General features: G+C 39.8%; 1 protein-coding gene across 1 annotated transcript in view; it reads left to right on the forward strand.

The window, feature by feature from the left end:
• LOC127580705 (sodium channel protein para-like) overlaps window positions 1–26,633 on the forward strand; it is a 135,207-nt gene that overhangs the window by 92,340 nt on the left and 16,234 nt on the right. The window contains exons 18-20 of the mRNA XM_052034476.1: window positions 3,679–3,732; window positions 6,388–6,529; window positions 11,711–11,814. Of these exons, the coding sequence (XP_051890436.1) occupies window positions 3,679–3,732; window positions 6,388–6,529; window positions 11,711–11,814 (300 nt within the window). The remainder of the gene's footprint in view (window positions 1–3,678; window positions 3,733–6,387; window positions 6,530–11,710; window positions 11,815–26,633) is intronic.

Consider the following 26,633-nt stretch of genomic DNA (forward strand, 5'->3'; position numbering starts at 1 on the left):
TCTTCCACAAGACTCCATGAGGCATGCAGTGGTCCTGTTAGCACCGACCACCTGAGTGAAAGTTCTGAATTTGTGTCAAAAATCTGAATTTCCACATGATTACTTGTGTAAAAACGCAGCAGTTCTGCACAAACAGCTGACTGTTTAACAGAAGATCCAGGCCAGCATCTTTACTCATGATGCACACCAACAATAAAAAATATTCATACACTAATGCAATTTATAGCCAAATTGTACGATAATTGCATAAAGGAAATGTGTTTTTTTCTCTAACATGAATATTGTGATTACTAATAGCACCTGTTGTGTTCAAGTACCACTTTCAACTTGTTCAACTGAGTCATAAGCTGTTAACTGCAAGTTACACTGACAATAATGAGGAAATTACAGGTTTGCAGATGTATATTTAAATCTACGAGTTGTATACATGACATTTTTTTAAGGTTAATGAAGAGTCAATTTTCATAATCTACAGTTGTGCAGATCCTTTCAAATCATCAAATTTTCCTAAGCCTTTCACAGTCAATGAATAACTTTCTTTAGTGAAATCACTGTTATTTAAAAATCTGGGTTCACTTACAATCCAGCTGGTGTAAAGCCTTAGCAGTGTGATAATTCCCTACTTGAGATTTTCTAACACCATTTGCCAAAGGAAAGGTTGTTGAATTAATTTGGATTTTTTCATGATCTTGCACATCCTAAACCACTTCACAACCAATGAATCACTGTTGGTTTGTATGCAAACATGTAGCCAAGGCCCACAGTGAAAGCAAGGTCCCACAGACAGCAAATGGCTACTTAATCTGTTTGATTAGTGTGAGTTTGGGGACAAATGCCAGCCAAGAGTCCAGGAGAATGTCGGGTTCCTTCTTGCAGCAATGTGGTGGTATTTTACCCATCCACCTAAACGGGTAGACAGCACAGCCAACTATGGAGCTCTCCCTAAATACTAAACTAAAATGCTAGCCTAGTAAAACTAAAATTAACTTTAACCTCAACAATTTCTGACTATGGGCAATAAATTCTATCAACTGATGAAGCTGAAAGAAAAAGCTCTCAAATAAGCAGAATCTGTCAGTTAGGATCATAGAGTCAGAGAGTCATACAACATGGAAACAGGCCCTTTGTCCCAACTCATCCGTGCCGACCAATTTTCCTGCATTTAGCCCATATCCCTCTAAACCTCTCCTATCTAGGAACCTGTCCAAATGTCTCTTAAATATTTAAACGTCATCAGCACCAGTTGTATATATTCCTGGAGATGTCTTCGTATAACCTTTTGCTTTTAGCCATCTACTCCCACATTCTTGATGTTAGTTGCCAACACAACCATATTTTGGTCCTCACCTTCCCTTAGCCACTTGGAAACAAAATGGTCTCTTAATTGTCTAATTAATTCATGATAATCTGCCCAACAATCTTTTTAACCCCCATGTCCAATAAAATTTATAATTACAAAACTTTCAAAAGGTAAAACAAATCATTACCCTTATTTTTTTCTTCAAGTGTTCACAGGACTTTAGAGATTGGTCATTAATTCCTGCAGATTTTGGGGAAATTTACACAACATTAAGAATTCAGTGTTAATGGAGCAAGAGGAAATTTTAAATATTACATTGTTTTGAAATAATGATCACTTATTAATGAGCTAATTTAGCCATTTCTCAAATGATAATCAAATTCAAAGAACAATTCATTTCATGTGTTGTCATCCGTGGTTTAGCTGCCAGCTAATTTGCTTCTAAATCAGAAGTTTGTAGGTTCAAGTCCCACTCCGGAGACTGAAGACAAAAATCCAAATTGACCTCTTGGTTCTGGAGTCCCATCCAATGTCAGGTTTGCTATCCTTCAGGCCCAAGTTTGCTATCCTAGGTCCCATCTCCTACCTTAAGTGCATGTAAATAATGCCAAGGGACCAAGCTGAAGAAGAGCCAGTGAAATATTCCTGGTGTGCTAGCTGATAGCTATCCCTCAATCAATGTCATTGAAAAGGAATATTATCAGCTCATTGCTGTTTGTTGGAATTGGTTGCTGTATTTCCTACAGTGCAATGATGAAAAACACTTAGACAGTAAAGCATTTTGCACACCTTTTTTTCTTCTCAGTGCCTTGGTTAAAATTACTGAGGCATTGTGTTCCCCTTGTAAGTCCTGTCTCCAAAAGTAAAATTTGTAATGTGGGAAGGGTATTTCTAAATAAGATGCAAAGTGTTGCTGTCAGGTAATGGAACTTTTTCTAATTTTGTCGCCTCACTTCAAAACCCGAACTCTTCTAGGTATGAATATGCCCCAATTAATTTTGCAATGAACAATGCAGATTTTGAGTGGCTTGTCTGAAAATCTGCAAAATGTAAACAGGATACATATTTGAAGTTTGTGGGAGTTGCCACATTTAACATCTTCCCAGGAAGCCTCTTTGAAGACTCTTTGAAGTATGCTATTGAGAGGCCACAACTAGGATTCTGTCAAACTGTATCTTTGCATTGGTCATTAGGTCCTTAACCCAGCTTTAAAACTAGATTAACTTTCTGAAAAATGACTAAAGAGCCATTAACTTAATAGATTTCTCTTAACTGTGTAGTTGGGGCATTAGCTTTCCTTTCAAGTCAGCAAATATTGTAAAACAGACAACAATCAGCACACAGCTATTAAAATGAGAAAAGTCACAGTAAGTTAACCTGGTGAGCATAAGTATCTGTGTTGTGATCAACACTAAAGGAAACAGTCTGCAAAATCAGAATGACTGAAAACAATTAGAGCCAAAGCAAAATACCCCACAAGCTTAAAACATGAAATGGAAATGCTCAGCAAGTCAGGCAGAACCTATAGAAAACGAAACAAAGCTAATGGGCCAGTTTGTACTTTGTTGTGAGCTACCGTTTCCATCCACCCTCTGAACGGTAGCTCAGTCTCCGACTGCTGCATGTGCACACCTCAATGCTGAAATATAGAACACATGGAGGTTAAAGGTTGGCACTTCTGATTGCACTCAGAGGCTCAACACTGAGTCCAGGGTAATCCCAGATCATACTGAAGCAGGGGGCTGGATATACTTTGTATCTGGCCCCTCAGCTTTACGCCAACCTACCTAGTACAGAGTCATTCATTTGAATGAGGTCACCAATCTGGATGGAAAAGGTAGGTGAAGATAAATGGTTAATTATTTTTTCTTGATTTTAATTAATATTTATGTTTTATTAAGTTACACAGTTAAATGCATTTTTAAAGACAGATATTTTTTAAATAATTTTAATTTTCAAATTATTTAAATCTATTTCAATTATTTTAAATGTCTCTGATTTTCAGAGACATTTAGAAATAACTGAACACAGAAGGCCAATGGAAAGAGCCTTGGGTTTCATCATCTAAGGTGCAATCACTGTTGTGGGTGGCCCATTTCATTTTGAGGGATGGCCATAGCAGCAAGGCCTCAAGTGCATGTGGATCTGCAGGACTACAAAAGATTAGTGCAGCCACAGGTATCACGGGGGTGATAACAACAAGGCAAGGGCTGGGTCAAGCATGATCCAGTCCAACATTTCAAGTCAGGATACTTCGTTAGAGAAATTACTACAATACTACAACTTAGTTCTATGACAATGTTCAATTTAAATTATAGTGTTGTCATGCCTACAGTATTCATATTAATTACACTTCTCTGTTATTTTTATATCTACAGGCAACATTTGAGGGTTGGCTAGAAATTATGGCAAATGCTGCTGATACCCGCGGGGTAGGTTTCTTGATTCTTTTTTAGTTTATGAAGAAAGCGCTTCACAAAAAAATCCTATGATCTCCGCAATATAAATTGCTCTTTTTATGATATTAGTATTATGATAATATTTTTGGGTTAACTTACAGCGGGATTAATTCATAAATACTTAAAACTCCAGCCAAATCATCCAATTTCCTTTGACTGCAGTGAAGTCTCGACATGCCACAGTCAGTGGAGGAGGAGTGAATCATTAACAAAATGGGGCTAAATGGTTCAATGGATAAATTATTAGATTAGTAGATAAATTACCAGATTAGTATATGAAAGACTTGGACTAATGATCCAGCAATGAGATAGAATTCCACCTTGCTGGCTAAGGATTTTCATTTGCTAACTGGATTTTTTTTAAAATACTCGACTCTGTGATGATGAATATGAATTAGTCAGGTTGTTGTTAAAACACATCTACTTCACTAATCTGCAGTGCTTTCCTGCTCTTATTTATAAATGATGTGAATTGTATCATACCTGCACCACACAGAAGTGAATCCAGATCCAACATTACTCACAGCCCGGTCAACCTTCCAGAGTCCTCCTCACAAATGTCTGGACAACAGTGTCTAAACTGGGACAGCTGATCTACAGATTAGTCAAGCAAAAATCTGAAATGATCATATTCTCAAAATTATACCTTTCACCCAACTTCCCAGACTGCTCTATCACAATCCCTAAAAATGTCCTGGTCCCACCAACAGGACGGAGCCAGCAGGGTTAGCAGTACAAAGGCATACAGATGGGTAGAATTGGTTCTGGGAGTCCTCAACATTAACTTCAGACTCCATGATGTTTCATTGCATCAGGTCAAACATGAGCAAAGAAGCACCCTCCTGATTTATACCTACCAAACCCCTACTACTCCTGCCACTTCTGTGACCCCAGTCCCTCTGTTTCAACCCCCGAGGACCCCACCACCCTGCTGCAGCCTCTAGAACCCCACTTTCCTTGCATCCATCCCCAGGACACTGTTACCCCTGCAGCTGTGGCCTTCAGAATCCCAGTCCCCCAATATCTATACCCAGGACTTCATTTCCAGTCACCCAATTCCCACTTTGGTGTTTTCCTGCTTCTAGAAAGCTGCAGTAGTGAGGTGCCTGTTAGAGCTCAGGGGACTGCTTACCAAATACTGTTCTACAATCAAGACACATTCACCAGGAATGGATTTCTGTAATTCAGAACTGTCCCGACCAAAAGGGATGGGTGGTCAGTATAGTTCCTGTTCTCTCATAGATCACTGACAGCAGCTTCCGGATTCCAGCGTTCACATACACGTGTCTGGAAACCCTAAAGATGCTTTTAGTTTCAAGAAATAATAATGGGAAGCATCACCAGTTTAGCCATCATCACTCCAAATAGTGATGGTCATCATATCCTGCCACTATATTTGGCTTTGTTAGGTTTACAATAATGGCTACCAGTCAAAATAATCTGTGCAGGTGCCCCAGAGAAACGACTTCTTGCAGCACTGCGAAAACATTAAATTGATTTACATGCTACTGACTTGAGCTGTCATTAGGATCATGCACTAATCTAAACAAGGAGGGAAAATTAGAAGGCCATTCATCACATGTCTCCATCATCCTAGTGTCAGATGACAGCAAGCTACAAGTTACTTATGGCTCACAGAGACAAGAGCCACTGAGGAAAGCAAAGGGGATTTATGATCTGAAGAAAAACATAGATAAAAGAGGTTAATGATAATCTGCACTTCAAAGATCCGCTAATATCTTATATTAGAGGAAAGGAGTTAATGACATTGACAAAAAAAACAGCATTTCTTTATTAGCATCAATGAATGTATTCTTCTAATTTCAAATAGGAGCAGTCTGAATTACTGACTGTTCTGTAAAGATCTTTAGAAACCTATACTACCAGCAGAAGGAGCAGAATTTTGAATACCTATACCAACAATGGTAATCTCCACTATATTTTCAATTTAACCTCCAATTAAAATAAAAAGCTCCTAATTAGGATATGCACAAAGGATAGAAATCCAGCTTTGTATCCCATTGGAGCTGCTTCTATCTGGCATTATCAGAATGTATCCACTTCATATAAGATGCACGACTGTGAGGGATTACCATGCTGCTTATCTTTCAGGAGTAAATTTTTATTTATTCCTTAATTTGAGGCACTGACAATGCTGTTTATTTATTAGTTTAGCATTTAATTGTGTGGTACTTGTATTTAAAGATATCATTTAGTTATAATGGTGATCATGTAATATGATTAATTAATTAATATAAGTTAATTAATGCTACTTCTGCAGAAAGTAACTGTTGCAAACAATGGAGGAAATTGACATAGTTTGCTATTTTAGAAGAACTTATTGGCAGAAAAAAAATCACAGAGAGAATTATAGGGGGCTGGAACTCAAAGCCGAAAAAGGTGGAGACAGAAACACTCATCACATTTAAAAAGTAATTGGATGTGCACTTGAAGAACTGTAACCTACAGGATCATGGATCTAGCACTGGAAGATAGGATTAGGCTGGAGATTTCTTTTTGGACTAGCATATGCATGATGGGCTGAATGGCCTCCTGCTGCTGAATGGAATTTAAATTGTGATGACTCTACTGGACAATGAATACTGACATTTGTAATATCTTCTGCAGATTGACCTTCAACCAGAAATGGGTGCAAATCCATACAGCCTCTTCTACTTTGTAGCTTTTATTGTCATTGGAACATTTTTTACTCTAAATCTTTTCATTGGTATAATTATTGATAATTTCAACACCATGCACAAAAGGGTGAGTACTATACTTCCTTTTTTTCTATATGACGAATAATTGTAGCTGTTCTGTTTGTACATGAATTGATAGAGTGCCAAATTTGTGGTTTTGAATCCACTGACTGTAGTGTCCATAAACATCTACATAATAGTTGAAGTTGTGGTTGGACATCCTACTCTTTCTCTTCCTGCACCATCCTCTCCACATTTAAAAAGTAGTTGAAGAGCTGTAGTACAAGATTTTCCATAATACGAACTTCAGAAATACGAACTTTTTGCAAAGACTTCGGGCCTTAACATTCTATCACTCATGAAGCCCATGGCATTGCAAAGAGTAGAATAGGCCTTGTGCATCTAGACATTTCCTCTGCAAACTTCCACCAAAGGTGATATTGGAGAATGCAAAATAAATGTCTTGGGACCATATTGTGGTGGGGGTGAAGACTGTGGAAAGTTTGAAGAGAAGGTCCTGCTGTAGAGATGATCAATGGGAATGAAAGTCAGAAATGGAGATGATCATTGGCAGTGGAGGCATCGCAAGATGTTGCAATGCTAGTCAGGGGGTTGAATGAGGCGGAGAGCCGGAGGAGACTGGCAGGGAATGGGTGTGGGGAAAAGGGTATAATCAGTAATAATCTAAACCTGAAAGAGAAGCTGCATGAAAGAAAATGGAAGCTTTAGATTCCCCAGCAGCAGCCTACAAAATCAACTCATTAATTTTTGTCACAGAAATCCATCTGGTTTATTACAGAGGAGGAAATATGCCTTCCAAGCAACTCTGGCCTTTTTGTGACTCCAGATATATCAATGTTTCCTAGCTCTAAAGTGGCCCAACAAGCCATTCAGTTCAAGGGCAATTAGTGATGAGCAATAACTGCTGACCTTGCCAACAACACAGAAAATTAAATAAGTAAACATAAAAAAATTCCTGGGCCATTGGGGCTTTTACTGGAGGAAGAAGATAGGAGACCAGAAATGGCAATGATAAAGCAGAAACAATGCGCACAATGTGAGTATTGTAACCAATTCTGGTCACTGCACTAAAGAAAGAATTTGATAGCTCTAGAACTGAGAAGATTTAGTAAAAATATCCCTGTGATGTGAATTACATAGGTAGACAAGAGAAGCTGGGATTATTATCCCTCGGGCAGTCACCACTGAGAGATGATTTTTCAGACAAGTTTAAAATCATGAAGAGTCAGACAAAGTAAATAAGGAGGAATTGTTTCCATTGGCAAAAGGGTTAAGAACCAATGGATTTTAAAGTACTTGGGAAAGTAAATAATGTTGGTATGAGGAAAAGAGTTTGATGAGAAGTCATAATCTGTAAGTCACTGACTGAAAGGATGGAAGAAGCAGAATCAGTTATCAATTTAATAATGGAATTGGATAGATTATTGGAGGAAAACATATGACAGAGTTACTGGGAAGGAGTTGGGAATGGGACTGACTAGATTATTCTTATGGAAAACTAGACTGGGTCAATGGACCAAACAGTTTCTTTGTATGTTATTGTAATTATCATTCCACAATTCACTGGTTCAGTGAAAAGGAAGAGGGTCCTAAAAATAGATTATCAGATTACTTCAGAAGGAATGCCATGGGGATGGGAAGAGATGCTTCTGCAGGTGATTCTCTGTCTGTGACTGTAAAGACAGGAACAGAATCATGTCTTGAGCAGTTAGATGAAGGAAAGGTATTAGAAGATGATGTACTAAATCATATGTACTAATACTATGTACTAAATCATGTTAAAAGGCATAAATAAGTTAAGCAGGAAGAATTCTTTTCGAGTCAAAGGATGTCATTTGCGACTTTGATGGAAGGGTTCAAAAAGGAGCTTGTGGGAAGAGGACAGTAATCTGGAGGAAGATAATAATTAACAGGACTTTGGGGAGAAAACCAAAGGTGGTAAAGGAGTGTGATGCAAGAACAGAGGAGTCAATGATGTTTTATTTGAAGATTCAGTTAATCCCAAAGAGTTACTTGATAGGAGTACAGTAACCGAGGAGAAGTAACTGTTAACAACACAAGCTAATGCACAGGGTAGCAAGTAATGTTGGTTGATCAAAAAATTAGGGTGAATTTAGAATGAATAGGATCAAGGGATTTGATAGTGGGTCTCAAGGATAAGTTCTGAGAAGTCATGAGGGGAGATAGGAGAAACTAGACAAAGATGCAAGCCAAGGGATAGGGAATGGAGAACCTGATTTGTTAGTAAGAGAGGGGAGTGGCAGAGGTTGCTGAATAAATGCTCTAAATCATAGTGACATGGTCATGAACTCCTCAGACTTGAAGCTTTGCATAAGGATTTTAATCATCAATATAATAAACCAGACAAATTGCAAACTGGATTGAATGTTGATAAATTTGAAGTATTGTCCATGAGTTCTGAAAGCATGAATAAGTTAAAACTGAATGGAATTAAACTATCAAGGGGAGATTTAGTGAGAAACATTGAAGTGATGGCAGATTTATCACATTCAATGTCTAGACATATAGGGAAAGCAATTAGAAATCCAATAGTGTAAGGATAATTGAGTGCAGCCTCCAGTGGCAATACTAAAAGGTTTAAGGTGCATTGGTCAGAGCTCTCCTTGATTTTCACACCACATATTTATGTTTTGAAATAGGTGCAAAAATGAGCAGCAAGGTTGAGAACAATTTGGTGAGCACTGCAGAAATACAACAAATTGGAAAGAAAGTATTTAAATGAGGCCTAATTTAAATATGTAACCTAGTAAGTTTGTGTAACTCAATAATATATAAATAGTTATTTCAAATTTAGTCAAGAATATTTATTTAAAGCTGTAATAAGTAACTTTAAAATAGTCATGGAAAACGAACAAATCTTTGATACAATTTCCAAATTAGAATAATTGACAAAGTCATCAGGGATGTTTATATATTTATAGATGGACCAAGAACTGAACCCATTCATTTTTACATTTTTATAATTTTATGTAATAACTGATTGTTCAGTTAATCAGTGGTGTGTTAGTTAGCGCTGCTGCCTTACAGCTCCAGGGACTCCGGTTCGATCCTGATCCTGATCTCTGGTGCTGTCTGTGTGGAGCATGCATGCTCTCCCTGTTTCTGCTAGATGGTTTACTTTCTTCCACATCCCAAAGATGTGCCAATAGGTTAATTGGCTACTATAAATTCCCCCTTAAGTGGCAAAAGAATCAAAGGGATGTTGATGGGAGAGAGAACAACCTGCAGGGCTACATGGGAAAAAGGGAAGGGGACAAATGGTACGTCTCTGCATGGGGCCAGCATGGAACTAATGGTTAAATGGCCTCTTTCTGTGCTATAATAACTATGTGAGTAAATTGTTTACCTTTCAACCAAACCAAATGTGATGCTGGAACACAAATATCACAATATTATAGTTACTGAAAATAAAAATTAGCCCTAACCTACCAAAATAAATACTTTAAACGTATATATTAGCACTGGCAGCTCTTTATATTGCACCTCTTAAGTTTGGTTCCATTGACTTCAGGTGCAATCAAGTAACGCTTACAATAACCTGCCCAGTCTGGACTCCAACAATGGACACTCAGCTTCAGACCTCATTACATTGTTGGACAAAGCATAGACAAAAGAGCTCAGTTTAGATGGATGGAGAGTCACTGCCACACTGAACCAAGTCAGCATTTGACCACATGTGAGATCTAGTAAAATCATAAAATCAAATTTATTGGCTGTCAGGGGTAAACTCTTTACTGACTGGCTGGTTCCATTGTTAACATAAATAAAAGTGACTGTTGCTGCAAATCAGTAATTTCAGATCCAGGCCATCATTACAGGAGTTCAATAATGTAGTGTCCCATGCCCAAACACCTTTAACTCTATCAACAATGACCTGCCCTCCACTATAAAGTCAGAAGTGGGGGCATATGCTCATGACTCCACAGTGTTCATTCCATTTGCAACTCCTCAGTTAGTGAAACAATAAGACATTTACAACATTCAGTATTGTATTGATAAGTGCCAAATAGCTTGCATTCTACATAGGTAGATCTCCAACAGGAATAACAGGAACAAAAACACATTTCATTTAAATAGCTCCTTTAACCCAGAAAGATATCAAAAAGTGCTTCATGTGGATGAACATTCCCAACAGAAAAAAATGTCTGAAATAAAAACAGAAAATTCTGGATATACGCAGAAGGGTAAAGCAGAATCTGCGGAGAGAGAACCAGAGTTAATACTTCAGGTTGATGACCTAATTCTGTAGATGTTGGGTTTGGCTGCAGGTGATTACTGGGGACCGTAAGTATTCGTCAAGCAACTTAACAGCTTGGCATTCATCTGGTATTCCTCATGTCTTCTGAGTAAGTCAACTTGATGAAATTTTTGAGACAAAATCGCTGGTTCATGGTTAAATTAAGATTTAAAAGAACTGGACCTAGCCCCAAAGTCCAAGTACCAGCTGGAAATTTTAAAAAGCAATAATAAGGCCTTTATAAGATCCATTGTGCTTAACCCTTTAAATGCTCCACTGCCTGCAGGTCTTGCCAAGGCCTTTAAATCTGCCAGGTTTTACTGACAAACTGGAGCCTTGGCATCCAGCACACCCACAGGCATGAAAATGGCATACACCATCCCTCAATCCTCACTGAAATACTTCCATGAAAATCAAGTAGGGATTTAAGTGAGCAGGAATCTGGCATAACTGACTGTCTACTGTCCCACTAGCATCCCAGATGAGATGAAAATGACCTCTATCATTCCTCCCCAATCCAAGTCTCAGCCAGTGTGATGCATGCTAATTATTATTAGCCCAATAAGCCAAAAATATAGTTTGTTAGAATCAGACAATATAGTCACACCTATTTATTTATTTTTCATCGAATGTGAACTTTAGCTACAATAATTGAAATTACTGTTATTTAGTTGAGGCTCATAGACTGCATTGTTTGTTTATTTATGTTGAATTTGGGAATAGGGTTGAACTATGGGTTGTCATATATGATTCTAATTGAAAACAGGCATATACTTCTTTGTCACTGATATCCTCAGAGGGAGTACTGCTAAGTCAAAGAAAACACAACAGAAATTGTATGTCTCACTAAAACAGACAGCACTTTGTTAATATGCTGTAATCACAGCTGAAATCTGTGCTGTAATAAGTAAAGATTTTGTCTTAGTTTATGCATTTCTGAATTTCCCTTTGCTTTTGTTGCAGTCACGAAAAGAAGGGGCTTTGGTTACAGTTCTCACTGAAGATCAAAGAAGATTTTATGGCACACTTAAACGTTTATCTAAGACAAAACCAGTTAAGAAAATTCCAACTCCCAAGGTATGCTTTTATAACAGGAATTCGCATCATTAAAAAGGTGTTCAGAATACTCTTACATTACCAACATAATTAACAACTAACAATAAAACCCTAATGACATGGAATAATTGTATTGATATAATAAAACAGTGTTGCAGTTTATATATTTGATGCCCATGAGGGTTTCAGGTCCTTCATCTGTGTACATCTTTTACTCCGATGAACTTTGATGTCCAGCAGGGGACTGCCCGGGACAAGAGCCAATCTCAGGGAGGGTTAAGGAAGAGTGACAGTGGCCCAGGCTGGTTTTGTGCAGAACAGAATGATACTCCAGCTTCCCCCTAACACAAGCTTACTTGCTGCTGGCTCTTCTCCAACTGAGCTTTTAGTTATATGTATACAGCAATCACTGCATCCAGTATATTTGCAAGTCCATGATTTGTATTTTAGTGGGTCAACTGGCTCAGGCAGGTGCTCCAGCTACCAAGGGGTTGATCTGGGTTTTTGAACATTATGGTGTGTTTAGCACACCAGGACTGGAGCACTAAATCCTTCCCCATCATTTTCTATATCCTTCCACCCACATTCTTCCAAGTCTGAAACATGAGCAATTTCCTCCACTTATTTCTTGAGGAAAATTTGCACCATTACGCAGAAACAATGGAATGCTCAAAACAATTGCCCTACCTGAAGCCCTTCCAGTCCCACCTATAGTATCTTTTATGACACTTGCATCTTATTTCTGGGAACTACTCATTGGGGAAAAAATCTAAACTGCTCAGTTACGTTGGCACAAGAACTGATGAAAAATTGTATTCTTCTAACACCAATTTATGAATATTTTCATTGTAAGGTACAAAATAAAAATGTGAACTATTATGTTATATTTACAGGGAAATTATTCCTTTTCCATATGCTTAGCAACACCTCCAGTAGTGAGCACATAAGCATTAACAGCTGTTAGGTGATAATGGAATAGACTTTGTGTAAAACAAGTGTGTACTTTATTACTGAGTGCTTGGAAGAGTCTTTATGTGATGAAGTATAGAACATTTCTTCATCACTTTTTATTTCATTGTAAGGTTATGTGGCTGACCATGTGTGTACTCCATTAAAAAAAAGGAAGAAACTGGCACTTATCCATCCTTTAACCACATTTGCTCAATAGTTTTGTGCATATAACACCTACCGAACTTTTATCGGAAATCGAACCCAAAGCCCACAACACTGACAATGCAGTATAAATTTTGTTCGCACCATCATTTACAACCGTTCCCCACCAGAATTCAAGGATTATGGAGAGTTGTTTAATTTTTTGCCCCTCATCTGTCTCAGCAAAATGCAGCCTGTGCTAGAATGAGCCAAGTCCATGGAGATCAGGAAAAAATTGGCAAGATTTGCTGCCCCATCACTCTCTTTATAAAGTCTGCAAATCTTGCCAATTTGCTCTTTCAGAATCACCACTCAGGTAACTTACTTTCCATCACCATCTTTTTTTGCCTAGTTCTCCAGTTTTCAAAATATTGCAACTATTAAATTATTGTACATGCATATTTTCTGTATATTTATTTTTAGGCACACAACACACAGACAGAAAATAGGATTACTCTTCATGGCTGCCAACCAAAGCATATTTGCATAGACTTGCAGCCATTTTTGCACTTGCTCACAAGAAAGAAGAAACTGTATCTTTTTGCCTTTCCATATCACCAGCCAAACAAAAACAGAAAAAAAAATGTGTGTTGTAGTTCCAAATTAAACAATACATAGCTGCACTTATTTAAATCCGCTTCTGGCAAGATTTTCAGCAGACTTAATTAAAATAAAGAAGGCTCCTATCCAGCTAGGAAACAAGGGAAAACCATCAATATCAATGCTAAATACTGACTACGTCTCAAGGGGATCTTCCTGGCTGATATCACCAGAGTGAGCCAATTGTTCTTAAAAACCGAATGTTTTTTGAGTGTTGCTGAGCAGTACTCCAAATACAGATTTAAAAAGTCAACCAGGTTGGAAAATACCAAAAAATATTTCAAATGCACAAACAATCCTGTGTAACTAAAACAAACAAACAAATAAAATACTGTAAATACTTAACAGGTCAAGCGGAAGGGAAGTTAAAGTTTCAGGTCACTGTCTTTTCATGAGTTTCAATTATTAGTCAAATTCTTGGTCAGAACCCGAACAAAAATCAATTGACTCAGCCAATAAGCAAGCTTGGGTGTTAGTCTCAGAAAGGAGGAAGTGGAGGGGCTGGCAGAGACCTGTGGTAATAATTTGTAGCCAGGAGGAGCTCTGGCATTCAAGTGGTCAAAAAGAAAATGACCAATTCTACTTTCACCTCCAACCATTGGTTGCCCCTGGACGTTGATGGTGGAGCATTTGGCTCTGGAATTTAGTTTGTTTTGACAAAAGTAAAGCCTGGAGTCATGTGGTCCAGGTGAAGGCTAAACTGACCATTGGTGGACAGCTATGCTTGAGCAAGTGCTCTCTGATAGCACATCTTAGAAACATAGAAACATAGAAAAACTACAGCACAATTCAGGCCCTTCGGCCCACAAAGCTGTGCCGAACATGTCCCTACCCTAGAAAATACTAGGCTTACCCATAGCTCTCTATTTTACTCAGCTCCATGTACCTATCCAACAGTCTCTTGAAAGACCCTATCGTATCCGCCTCCACCACCATTTCCAGCAGCCCATTCCACACACTCACCACTCTCTGAGTAAAAAACTTACCCCTGACATCTCCTCTATATCTACTCCCCAGCACCTTAAACCTATGTCCTCTTGTGGCCACCAATTCATCCTTAGGGAAAAGCCTCTGACTATCTACCCAATCAATACCCCTCATCATCTTATACATCTCTATCAGGTCCCCCCTCATCCTCCATCTCTCCAAGGAGAAAAGGCCGAGTTCCCTCAACCTGCTTTCATAAGGCATGCTCCGCATTCCAGGCAGCATCCTTGTAAATCTCCTCTGCACCCTCTCTATGGCTTCCACATTTTTCCTGTAGTGAGGTGACCAGAACTGAGCACAATACTCCAAGTGGGGTCTGACCAGGGACCTATATAGCTGCAAAAATACCTCACGGCTCCTAAATTCAATTCCCCGATTGATGAAGGACAATACACCATATGCCTTCTTCACCACAGAGTCAACCTGGGCAGCTGCTTTGAGCGTCCTATGGACTTGGACCCCAAGATCCCTCTGATCCTCCACACTGCCAAGTGTCCTACCATTAATACTATATTCCGCCAACATATTTGACCTACCAAAATGAACCACTTCACACTTATCTGGGTTGAATTACATCTGCCACTTCTCAGCCCAACTCTGCACCCTATCTATGTCCCTCTGTAACCTCTGACAGCCCTCCAAACTATCCACAACACCCTCAACCTTCGTGTCATCCGCAAACTTACTAACCCACCCCTCCACTTCCTCATCCAGGTCATTTATAAAAATCACAAAGAGCAAGGGTCCCAGCACAGATCCCTGAGGTACACCACTGGTCACCGACCTCCACTCAGAATACGACCCTTCAACAACCACTCTTTGCCTTCTGTGGGCCAGCCAGTTCTGGATCCACACTGCAATGTCCCCTTGGATCCCATGTCTCCTCGCATGGGGTACCTTATCAAACACCTTGCTGAAATCCATATACACTACATCTACTACCCTCCCTTCATCGATGTGCTTCGTCACATCCTCAAAAAATTCAATCAGGCTCGTAAGGCAGGACCTGCCCTTAACAAAGCCATGCTGACTATTCCTAATCATATTATACCTCTTCAAATGTTCATAAATCCTACCTCTCAGGATCTTCTCCATCAGCTTACCAACCACTGAGGTAAGACTCACCGGTCTATAATTTCCTGGGCTATCCCTACTCCCCTTCTTGAATAAGGGAACAACATCCGCAACCCTCCAATTTTCCGGAACCTCTCCCATCTCCATGGACGACACAAAGATCGTCGTCAGAGGCTCCGCGATCTCCTCCCTTGCCTCCCACAGCAACCTGGGATACATCTCATCCGGTCCCGGCGACTTATCTAACTTGATGCTTTCCAAAAGTTTCAGCACCACCTCTTTTCTAATATCTACATGCTCAAGCTTTTCAGGCCACTGCAAGTCCCCACTACAATCCCCCAGATCTTTTTCCGTTGTGAATACTGACGTAAAGTATTCATTAAGTACCTCCGCTATTTCTTCCAGATCCATACACACTTTCCCACTGCTGCACTTGATAGGCCCTATCCTTTCGCATTTCATCCTCTTACTCTTCACGTACTTGTAGAATGCCTTGGGGTTTTCCTTAATCCTGCCCGCCAAGGCCTTCTCATGTCCCCTTCTGGCTCTCCTAATCTCTTTCTTAAGTTCCTTCCTTTTAGCTTTGTACTCCTCCAGATCTCTAACATTACCTAGCTCTCTGTACCTTTTGTAAGCTTTTCTTTTCCTTTTGACTAGATTTATTATAGCCTTCATACACCACGGTTCCTGTATCCTATCATGACTCCCCTGTCTCATCGGAACATGTCTATGCAGAGGTCCACACAAATATCCCCTGAATATTTGCCACATATCTTCCGTACTTTTCCCAGAGAACATCTGTTCCCAATTTAGTCTTCCAATTTCCTGCCTGAGAGCCTCATAATTCCCTTTACTCCAAGTAAACACCTTTCTAGCCTGTCTGTTCCTGTCCCTCTCCAGTGGTAACGTAAAGGAGATAGAATTATGATCACTATCACCAAAATGTTCACCCACTGAGAGATCTGACACCTGACCAGGTTCATTACCCAATATCAAATCAAGCACAGCCTCTCCTCTTGTAGGTCTATCTACATACTGTGTCTAGAACCCTTCCTGAACACATCTAAAAAACTCCACCCCATCTAAACCCATCACATTCTGGAGATGTCAATCGATGTTTGGGAAGTTAAAATCCCCCATCACAACAACTCTGTTATTCTCACACACTTTTAGGATCTGCTTCCCTATCTGCTCCTCAATAACCCTGTCACTATTGGGCGGCCTATAAAAAACACCCAGCACAGTTATCGACCCCTTTCTGCTCCTAACCTCCACCCACAGAGACTCCGTAGACAATCCCTCCACAACGTCTATCTTTTCCGCAGCCGTGACACTATCTCTGATCAACAGTGCCACTCCCCCACCTCTCTTGCCTCCCTCCCTGTCCTTCCTGAAACATCTAAAACCCGGCACTTGAATCAACCATTCCAGCTCCGGAGCCATCCAAGTCTCCGTAATGGCCACCACATCATAACTCCAAGTATCGATCCAAGCTCTAAGCTCATCCACCTTGTTCACAACACTCCTTGCGTTAAAATAGACAAATCTCAAGCCTGTCTGAACACATCCCTTCTCTATCACCTGCCTATGGTGCTTACTCCTAGCCTCCTCTATTTGAGAGCCAAACACCTCTTCCCCAGTCTCTCCAGTACGGATCCCACCCCCCAACGATTCTAGTTAATGAGAACTTGCATTCCTTTGCTTATGATTGAGCATGTACTGAATGCTAATTAGCCAGATTGGATTTGTCCTGCTTTTTGGATACAGGGTTTACCTGGATTCTGTATTCTCGTAGATTCCAGTATTGTGTCTATATAGGAATTGGGAATTGGGAATTGGTAATTGGTTTATTATTGTCACATGGACCAAGATGCAGTGAAAAGCTTTGTTTTCCATGCCATCCAATAAGATCATTCCAAACATAAGTACATCATGGTAGTACAAAAGGAAAGACAACAGAATGCAGAATATAGTGTTATAGATACAGAGAAAGTGCAGTGCAGGTGAGCAAATGAGATTCAAGGGCCATGATGAGGTAAATTGTGAGATCAAGAGTTCATCTTTATCTTACTTAAAGTCATAGAATTGAGATTTAAAAGATTAGAATGATTATAATAAACGTAATGAATAGATCTGCTGAGAGCAGCTTGCAAAGAGTCGCCACGCTCCAGTGCCAACAGTTAATTGGACAAACTATATAACTACTGTGGCTGCAGAAAACTAAGTATCATATGATAACTGAATCACCACCTGATTCCCCAGAGCCTTTCCACCATCTACAAGGCGCAAGTCAGGAGTGTAATGGAATATTCTCTTCTTGCCTGAATGTGGGTAGCTCCAACAACACACATGAAAATCAACACCATCTGGTAAAGTGGCGTCTATCCACCACCATAAACTACCGGTACCATTATCAGTGCTATACAGGCACAGTGTATGCCATCCACAAACCTACTATAATAGCAATCCTAAACCAGTGATCTCTGCCATGGAGAAGTACAAGGGCAGTGGATGCATTGAGATTCCACCATCTGTTAGTTCTCCTCCAGAGTCCACTACCTTGACTTGGAAATAAACTCATTCCTTCATCTTCACTAACTCTAAATCCTGAATCTCCCTATTTAACCACACTACAGGAAGATCTTTCCCAAAAGTACCGCAGCAGTTTAAGAAGGTGGTTGACTACTGCTTTCTCTCCAGCAACTGTGGCTTTTCCAGTGATCCCATATCCCTTTTTTTTAAAAGGCTGAATGCAGCATTTGCAATATAAGCTGAGCCCAATTTCTGCTCAATTTGAGAGCAATGTCCAAACACAAACTTAAAACCCTGAGGAATGTCATCAAAGAGCATCACAAATGATTTAGGCAGACACCCCAAGGTTTCAAACATCACTGGCCGTCGTTTTGGTAACTGTCATATTTCCAGGTTTGAGAAATCTTGCCCACGATATTGTGCCTCAACACCAGTGCCCTCCCAGCTCCTACATTTATCCAAAATTGGATCAGCATCAACTTTTTCACCCATTGTTTGAAGGTTATTTAAGGTTTAAAAAAATGGCTTTTTCACAATTGTCTTCAGAAACGTAATCATTGCCCACCGTAAAATCTTTTGTATGGATACAATTATGAAATACTTTGCATCCACCTACTAGAAGTTAGAAATCTGTCTGCATTTTGGCATCACTGGATTGAGATATGAAACATATCAATTTGTCATCCTGAAAAGGAAATCTTCATGAGTTTGGGAACATTTAAGGATTTCAGCACCAAAGTTTTCTTTACTAAGTAGGGCATTTCTTGAGTGCTATCATTTTCTTTGTTTACTCTTGTGCCATTTGAAATCTTTTCATGAAGATTTTTTTTCATTTTATGGCATCTGAACAAGTAGGACCTAACCTAAATATGCAATACATAACATTGAAGGTTTCTTGTTGCTTGATTTTTCCAGCTGTATAATTACTACATTTTTTTAAATAACGTTGCTGTGACCATGACTTTAACATATTAGGGTAATATTACTTCAGTCTTCCACCTAACATGAGTACATTTTCCATCACAGGTCATGCTTCTGTTGTAATATCCTGACTTAAACAAAGTATCTATTGTAATATCAACTCCTTCAATGTCATGCTGCACCTGTGTTGTGATGTGTTGAATAATTTCCACAGCTGACTTTATCCCAAAGGCCATATCTACCAGGAGACTATTAAACGTGCATAACTTTCAGAAGTCCATCTAATTGAACTTGCCTGTAGCCAAAACATATAGTAAACATGCTAATATAATTTAGCTTTCATAACAGTTAACACTTTTTCAGTGATCTGTTCTGGATAATGACATGCTTGTGGCTCTATATTTTCTGCATTTTCTCATTTTCATTCTGTAAGTTGATTACAACCACTATTCTGTGTTTCTTCTTGAATTGATGTTTCCACATTATGTCTATCTAATTCTGAATTTAATCACAAAGGATAGATGTCACTATCTTTGGTGGGCAAGTGCTCAAGTGTACATTTGCCTCTGCTTTCGTGCCCATGTATTGTAAGCCTCTAAATGTGTTAACACTCTTTTATGTACTTACAACATAGAACATAGAACAGTACAGCACAGTACAGGCCCTTCGGCCCACAACATTGTGCCGACCTATATAAACCTACGCCATGGTCAATCTAAACCTTCCCTTCTACACAGCCCATAACCCTCAATTTTTCTTATATCCATGTGCCTATCTGAGTGTCTTAAATGACCCTATTATATCAGCCTCTACCATCACCTCCAGCAGTGCGTTCCAGGCACCCACCACTCTCTGTGTGAATAAACATTGTCACCCTAGTGAAAAGGTGCTGGCTGACCACTCTATCTATGCCCCTCATAACCTTATACACCTCTATCAAGTCGCCTCTCATCCTGCGTTGCTCCAAAGAGAAAAGCCTTGGTTTGCTCAACCTATCCTTATAAGACATGTTCTCTAATCCAGGCAGCATCCTGGTAAATCTTCTCTGCACCCTCTCTAAAGCTTCCACATCCTTCCTATAATGAGGCAACCATAACTGAACACAATATTCTAAGTGTGGTCTAACCAGAGTTTTATAGAGCTGCAACATTACCTCGCAGCTCTTGAACTCAATCCCCCAACTAATGAAGGCCAGCACACTATATATCTTATTAACCACCCTTTCAACTTGCACAGCAACTTTGAGGGATCTAAGGACTTGGACCCCATGATCCTTCTCTTCTTCCAACTGCCGAGAATCCAGCTATTAACCTTGTACTCTGCCTTCAAGTTCATTCTTCCAAAGTGTATCACTTCACACTTTTCCGGATAGAACTCAGTCTGCCACTTCTCCGCCCAACTCTGCATCCTGTCTATATCCCGTTGTAACCCGTGACAACCTTCTACACTATCCATAACACCTCCAACCCTCATGTCATCTGCAAACTTACTAACCCATCCCTTTACTTCCTCATCCAAGTCACTTATAAAAATCACATAGAGCAGCGATCCCAGAACAGATCCTTGCAGAACACCACTAGTCACTGACCTCCAGGCAGAATACTCTCCATCTACTACCACCCGCTGCCTTCTGTGGGCAAGCCAATTCCGAATCCATGCAGCCAAGTCTCCATGGATCCCATGCCTCATGACTTTCTGGATGAGCCTACCATGGGGAACCATGCTGACTATCCCTAATAAGACTATGCTTCTCCAAATGCTCGTAAATCCTGTCCCAAAGAATCCTCTGCAATAGCTTGCCTACCACTGACTGGTCTATAATTCCCAGGATTATCCCTATTACCTTTCTTGAACAAGGGAACAACATTTGCCATCCTCTAATCCTCCAGCACCACTCCCATGGCCAGGGAGGATGCAAATATCATCGTCAGTGCCCCGGCAATCTCTTCCATCACTTCCTGTAGTAACCTAGGGTATATTCTGTCTGGCCCTGGGGACATCTATCCTAATGTTTTTCAGAAGCTCCAACACTACCTCTTTCTTACCCTCAACGTGCTCCATCACATTAGCCTGTTCTACACTGACCTCATATTCGTTAAAGTCCCTCTCCCTAGTGAACACTGAAACAAGGACCTCCTTTACCTCCTCCGCCTCTAGGCACATTATCCCTCAGCAATCCTCCCCTCACTCTAATCATCCTTCTGTTCTTCACATACGTGTAGAACGCCTTGGGGTTTTCCTAATTCTACTTGCCAAGGCCTTCTTATGTCCCCTTCTAGCTCTCCTAAGTCCCTTCTTAAGCTCCTTCCTGGCTACCTTATAATTCTCAAGAGCCCTGCCTGATTTTTGCTTCCTAAACCTTAAGTATGCTTCCTTCTTCCTCTTGACTAAATGTCTCACCTCTCTTGTCAACCATGCTTCCTTCACCCTACCATCCTTTCCCTGTCTCAGGGAAACTTTACTTACTCTTAACGACGGCAGTATTTTTTAGGTTTGTCTTCCTGTTCACATCTGCAAATGTTCACGGATTGTCCGTACGTGCTGTTCTATAATTGAGATTGTGTACTTGGATATTTTTCTTTGTATTTCACAGGCCACATTACATTATCCTATTGGCTTGACATTGTAAGTAATACATTTCACCAACACTGCAAATGAATTGTTAACTCTTCACCTTGTTTCTTATAACAGTGGCATAATGTAGGAACACAGGAAATAGCAGGGGTTGTCCAAAAGGCCACTCAAGCCCATTCTGCTATTTAATATCATGACTGAGCCTCAGCCTCAGACCACTTTCCTGCCCAATCCTGCACTTCAGTCACTACCCTCCTGCCCCAATCCCTGTAGCTTCTGGCCATTTAGTGTTTAAATGGCTTCCAAACTCAGCACTGTGAGTATAGACAACTCCTGCCCCCGGAAATAGATTTTGGACATTCTGCAGGAGGAAAAATTTCTTTTCATCTTCTTCTCACCTCAGTTTTCAATGACAGAACTCTGAACATAAATCTAGGTCTTGTTCCAGAGTTCCCAGCCAGAGGAAACTGCCTTTCTTCAACTGTGCTATCAATCTCCAGAATCTTAATTGTCTCCATCAGATCACCACTCATTCTTCTAAAATCCAGTGAGTATAAGCCAATCTTATTCAATCTCTCTTCATTGGACAACTATCTTGTGAAAATATGCTGCACTGAACTCAAAGCAAGAATTTCCTGCTGTATGTATGGAGGACAAAAATACACATAGTCCAAGTGAGATCTCACCAAAATTCTGTACAATCTTAGTACGACCTCTCTGCTTTTGTAGTCTAAACCCATTTCAAGAAAGACCATCATGCTATTTGCCTTCCTAACTGCTTACTGTACCTACGTGTTTAATTTTTCTATCTCATGACAAAGCACAGTGAGATCCCTCTTTGCACTAACATTGTCTAGTTTCTCTTTTTTTAATTCTTTCTACTAAAGCACACAATCTTACATTTCACAAGATCACAAGACAAGGGAGCAGAAGTGGGCCATTCGGCCCATCGAGTCTGCTCCATGAGCTAAACTAAACTATTCCCATCTAGCCCCAATTTCCCACCTTATCCCCATATCCTTTGATACCTTGCCTAATTAGATACCTATCAATCTCCTCCTTAAACGCCCCCAATGATCAGGCCTCCACAGCTGTATGTGGCAAAGAGTTCCATAAATTCACTACCCTCTGGCTAAAAAAACTGTTCCTCATTTCTGTTCTAAACGGTTACCCACTAATTCTATGACTGTGTCCTCCAGTCCTGGACTCACCCACCAAGGGAAACAACTTAGCCACATCTACCCTGTCCAGTCCTTTCAACATTCGAAATGTTTCTCATTCTTCTGTACTCTCATTCTTCTGTAGTCCAGTGAGTACAGTCCAAGAGCCGACAAACGATCATCATAAGTAAGCCCTTTCATTCTGGGAATCATCCTCGTAAATCTCTTCTGAACCCTCTCCAACATCAGTACATCCTTCCAAGGATAAGGGGCCCAAAACTGCACACAGTATTCCAAATGAGGTCTCACCAGTGCCCCATAGAGCCTCATCAACACTTCTTTACTTTTATACGTTATACCTCTCGAAATGAATGCCAACATAGCATGTTCCAACATTGTACTTCATCTGCCTGTCTATATCACTTTTTAGACACTTTGCATCCTCCTCACAACTCAAGTTCCCACCTAGCTTGTATCATCAGAAAAGCTGGATTTTTTTTACAATTTTAACCTTTCATCTAACATATCAACATAAACTGTGACCAGCTGAGGACCCAGTACCATTTGCTGTCTCCTAACCTGCAAATATTGGAAGGTCACTATCAGCAGGGAAACACAAGTTAACCGTTTATTCCTACTCTGTTTTCTGTCCTTTATACCAGTACTCAATCCGTACAAGTTTGTTATAATGCCAAATCCATAAAATGGTTGAATTTGAAATAAACGTTTCCATTGTTTAAGTGATCAGTTGTCCATATGACAATATCACCTGCCAGACATCAGTCCACATGACATCATCACCTGCCAGATATCATCATTAGTCCTTTTTTCACTCTTACCTGCTTTTCCAAGCTATATTTTTGTGGTTCCCTGCTATCTGATAAGGCTGGCATTCCGTGGCAAAATGTATTTTTTCTATGTCACATTCACATTCAGCTGTAGGCTGGACGTTGTCCATTTCATGCAATTTCCCTCAATTTCTACAATTCACAATCTGTTTGACCAGCTGGATTGGATTATTTCACTGTATGAAGTGACATCTCTGTTGCATTCATAACTTATAATGATGCTGGTATTGCTTAAGCGCTCTTGCTGTCTTTTCCTGGCTTCTGCTATACTGCAAATATCATAAACCTCCTGGAGATCGGAACTCTTTTTTTCTTAATAATCTGGCTCTAACTTCATTAACTTTTATCCCAGCTATGATTGTCTATCTAATGTGCTCTCAACATGATTTGGCAACAAGTCTGTTGTACATTGGTCAATGCTTTTTCTCTAAGATTGAAACCTAGTATTAAGCAAATATTTTTCATACATAGTATGAAATGTTTCTCAGATGTGCCTATTATTGCCTTCAGGTTCCAGATCTCCTGTTGTTCATTGTAAAACAATACAATACACAGCTTCATTCCTTCTTCATCAGATGAACTGCTTTCTTTGGTGTCCAAGATCTATAGTTTGCCATAAACAAATCAATTATTTTTTTTTAATTTCCTCAACACAGCTGCAATGCTTTCCCTAAAATCAAACGTCTTGGAACTTTAAACCTTCTAATTCCATCCCATTCCAACAGTGTGTTAAGCATTATACCTTATTTGCACAGGAACTGTTAGAAATTGCTGCATGTCTCCGTTCAACCCTCCCCCAGCCACCCCCCCCCCACCCCTCTAAATGTTTGCCTTCTTCTCTAACCACTTTTGCCAGGAATTTCCACAGGGGTTCTCCTGATTTCCTGACATAACTTTGGCAGAAAGTACGCAAGGTCATTGGACAAACAGCATAACTAGCTACAAACTCCCATTCCTGTCATTTCTGCACCATCTCTGATAAAGCTACAGTAGTTCATGGAAAGTCCCTACCATTGGATTGCTTCATTTAAATTTATATGCATTAGGATCATTTTAACCAAATTCAGCTAACAGGAAATTGCTGCTGAAGTCCAATTAAAATAAATTCAAGTGGCGTGTAAAATAGCCATCTGATCCAATCACAGTTTCTCAGTAAGAATTAATTCCTTTATTATGCTTAAAAGTAAAAGGGTATGAGGAAGTGAGGTGGAGGTCAGTTTGAAGAAGAACAACAGTGTCACCCTTGTCAGTAGGTTTGATGACAATTCTGGGATTGATTCTTTGTGAGCAGAGTGTTTCCCTTTCAGATGGGGGTATGTTAGAGCAGGTAAGGCCCATAGAAAAAATTGATCGATCAACCTGTAACATAAAAGGTCATGAGTCTGTAACATTGACTCAGTTTTACTCTTTCCTCAGATTATCTGCCTGAAGGCAAAAAAAAAACAGATGCTGCCTGAGCAGCTGGATATTTCCAGCATCTCTCTAAATTCAGACTTCCAGCATCAACAATGTTCAAAATCTCACAGTTTCAGCACTTCCTTCTCTGTCTCCTCTTATCCTCATTCATCTCCTTCTCCCCAAACAGCTCAGCTGCAAGTAACAGGCCTTCACCATCCTGCCTCGGCCAGCAGCACCAACATTTGCATCTCTTGGTCTCCACTTCACTGATCTCCCTTTTGTTTTCTTCACCCCACCCGCTTCTCTGCAACTTAAAACATGTTTGATTTCTAACTTTTCCCAGTTCCGATGAAAGGTCATCGGCCTGAAACGTTAGTTCTGTTTCCAATGCTGCCCGATCTATGGACTATTTCCAGCATTTTCTGCTTTTATTTCAGATTTCAAGCATCTGCAGTTTTAGCTTTTTGACCTTCTGTACATCAGCAGAATTGGAACACATTGTTGATTGAGGGGATTTCAATGTTCTGTGCTTATCGTCTGGAAATAATCAACTGTTGGATACTTCCAGCTTATATCAGCAGTGCAAAGTTCTCCAAATTGAATTTAAAGGGTGTGAAACCACATGAAGTAATCTAACTAAACCTAGGGAAATTAACTTTAAAATGTCCATCATCTTAGACCAGAAACAGCACACCCATGCCCTCAAATTCAAACACTCCCAGAGCCAATGAATTAACTTAACCTTGACTCCTTCAAACTGCTTACATTTTTATCCTACGTTGCTGTGTCCATTACATCAACTGTAACTTTCACCTCCTTTAAATCATCCACCTCCATAACTGCAAATGTACTTCCGCTGCTAAAATCATCAGCTATGCTTTTTTCAGTCTTTGGAATTCACTCTTACAAATCTATTCTGATTGGAGTCCCTTCTTCCAATATCAATTAATATCAATTCAATTAGACCCGTGTTTTCTACATCCCACCCTCCAGCCTGCTTGCCTGATACGCCTTTCCTTACTGACCCTTATTGGCTTCAGATCTCATTAGGTTCAAATTAAAATTTTCATGTATTTGTTCAATGTTTCCATCTTTGTATTCAATTCCAACTGATAACCCTCACAGAATTTGATTTCTCCAACTTCACCAACTCATGCTTTCCATCCTTGCTCCTCCTTAGCATTGCATTGCACCATGGAATGATACCGCACAGTAGGACGCCATTGTATCCGGAGTGGCTCTTCGGTAGTCAATTAGTAGTCTTTGCTATTCAATTAATCACATTCTCTTGTGCTTTTCTTATTGTCTTGGAATATTTTTCACTTTAAATATATATCTAATTTCCCTTTAACAATTGTTGTTCAATCTGCCTCTACAACCTTTTCAGATTGTACCTTCTAAATCACAAATGACTGTGTACAAAATCACATCCAATAATGCAGATGGAGGCTAAAGTTTAACATAATCTCATCTTTGTAACCAGTGCCTTTTTTAATACAGCCATGGATTGCACATGTATTTTCACTACTGGACTTTTTAATATGTCCTATTACCCTCAAAGGCACCCCCAAAGTAGTTCTGTCCCTTCATGCCA

Source organism: Pristis pectinata, chromosome 2 (assembly GCF_009764475.1).
Source record: "Pristis pectinata isolate sPriPec2 chromosome 2, sPriPec2.1.pri, whole genome shotgun sequence".
NCBI lineage: Eukaryota > Metazoa > Chordata > Chondrichthyes > Rhinopristiformes > Pristidae > Pristis > Pristis pectinata.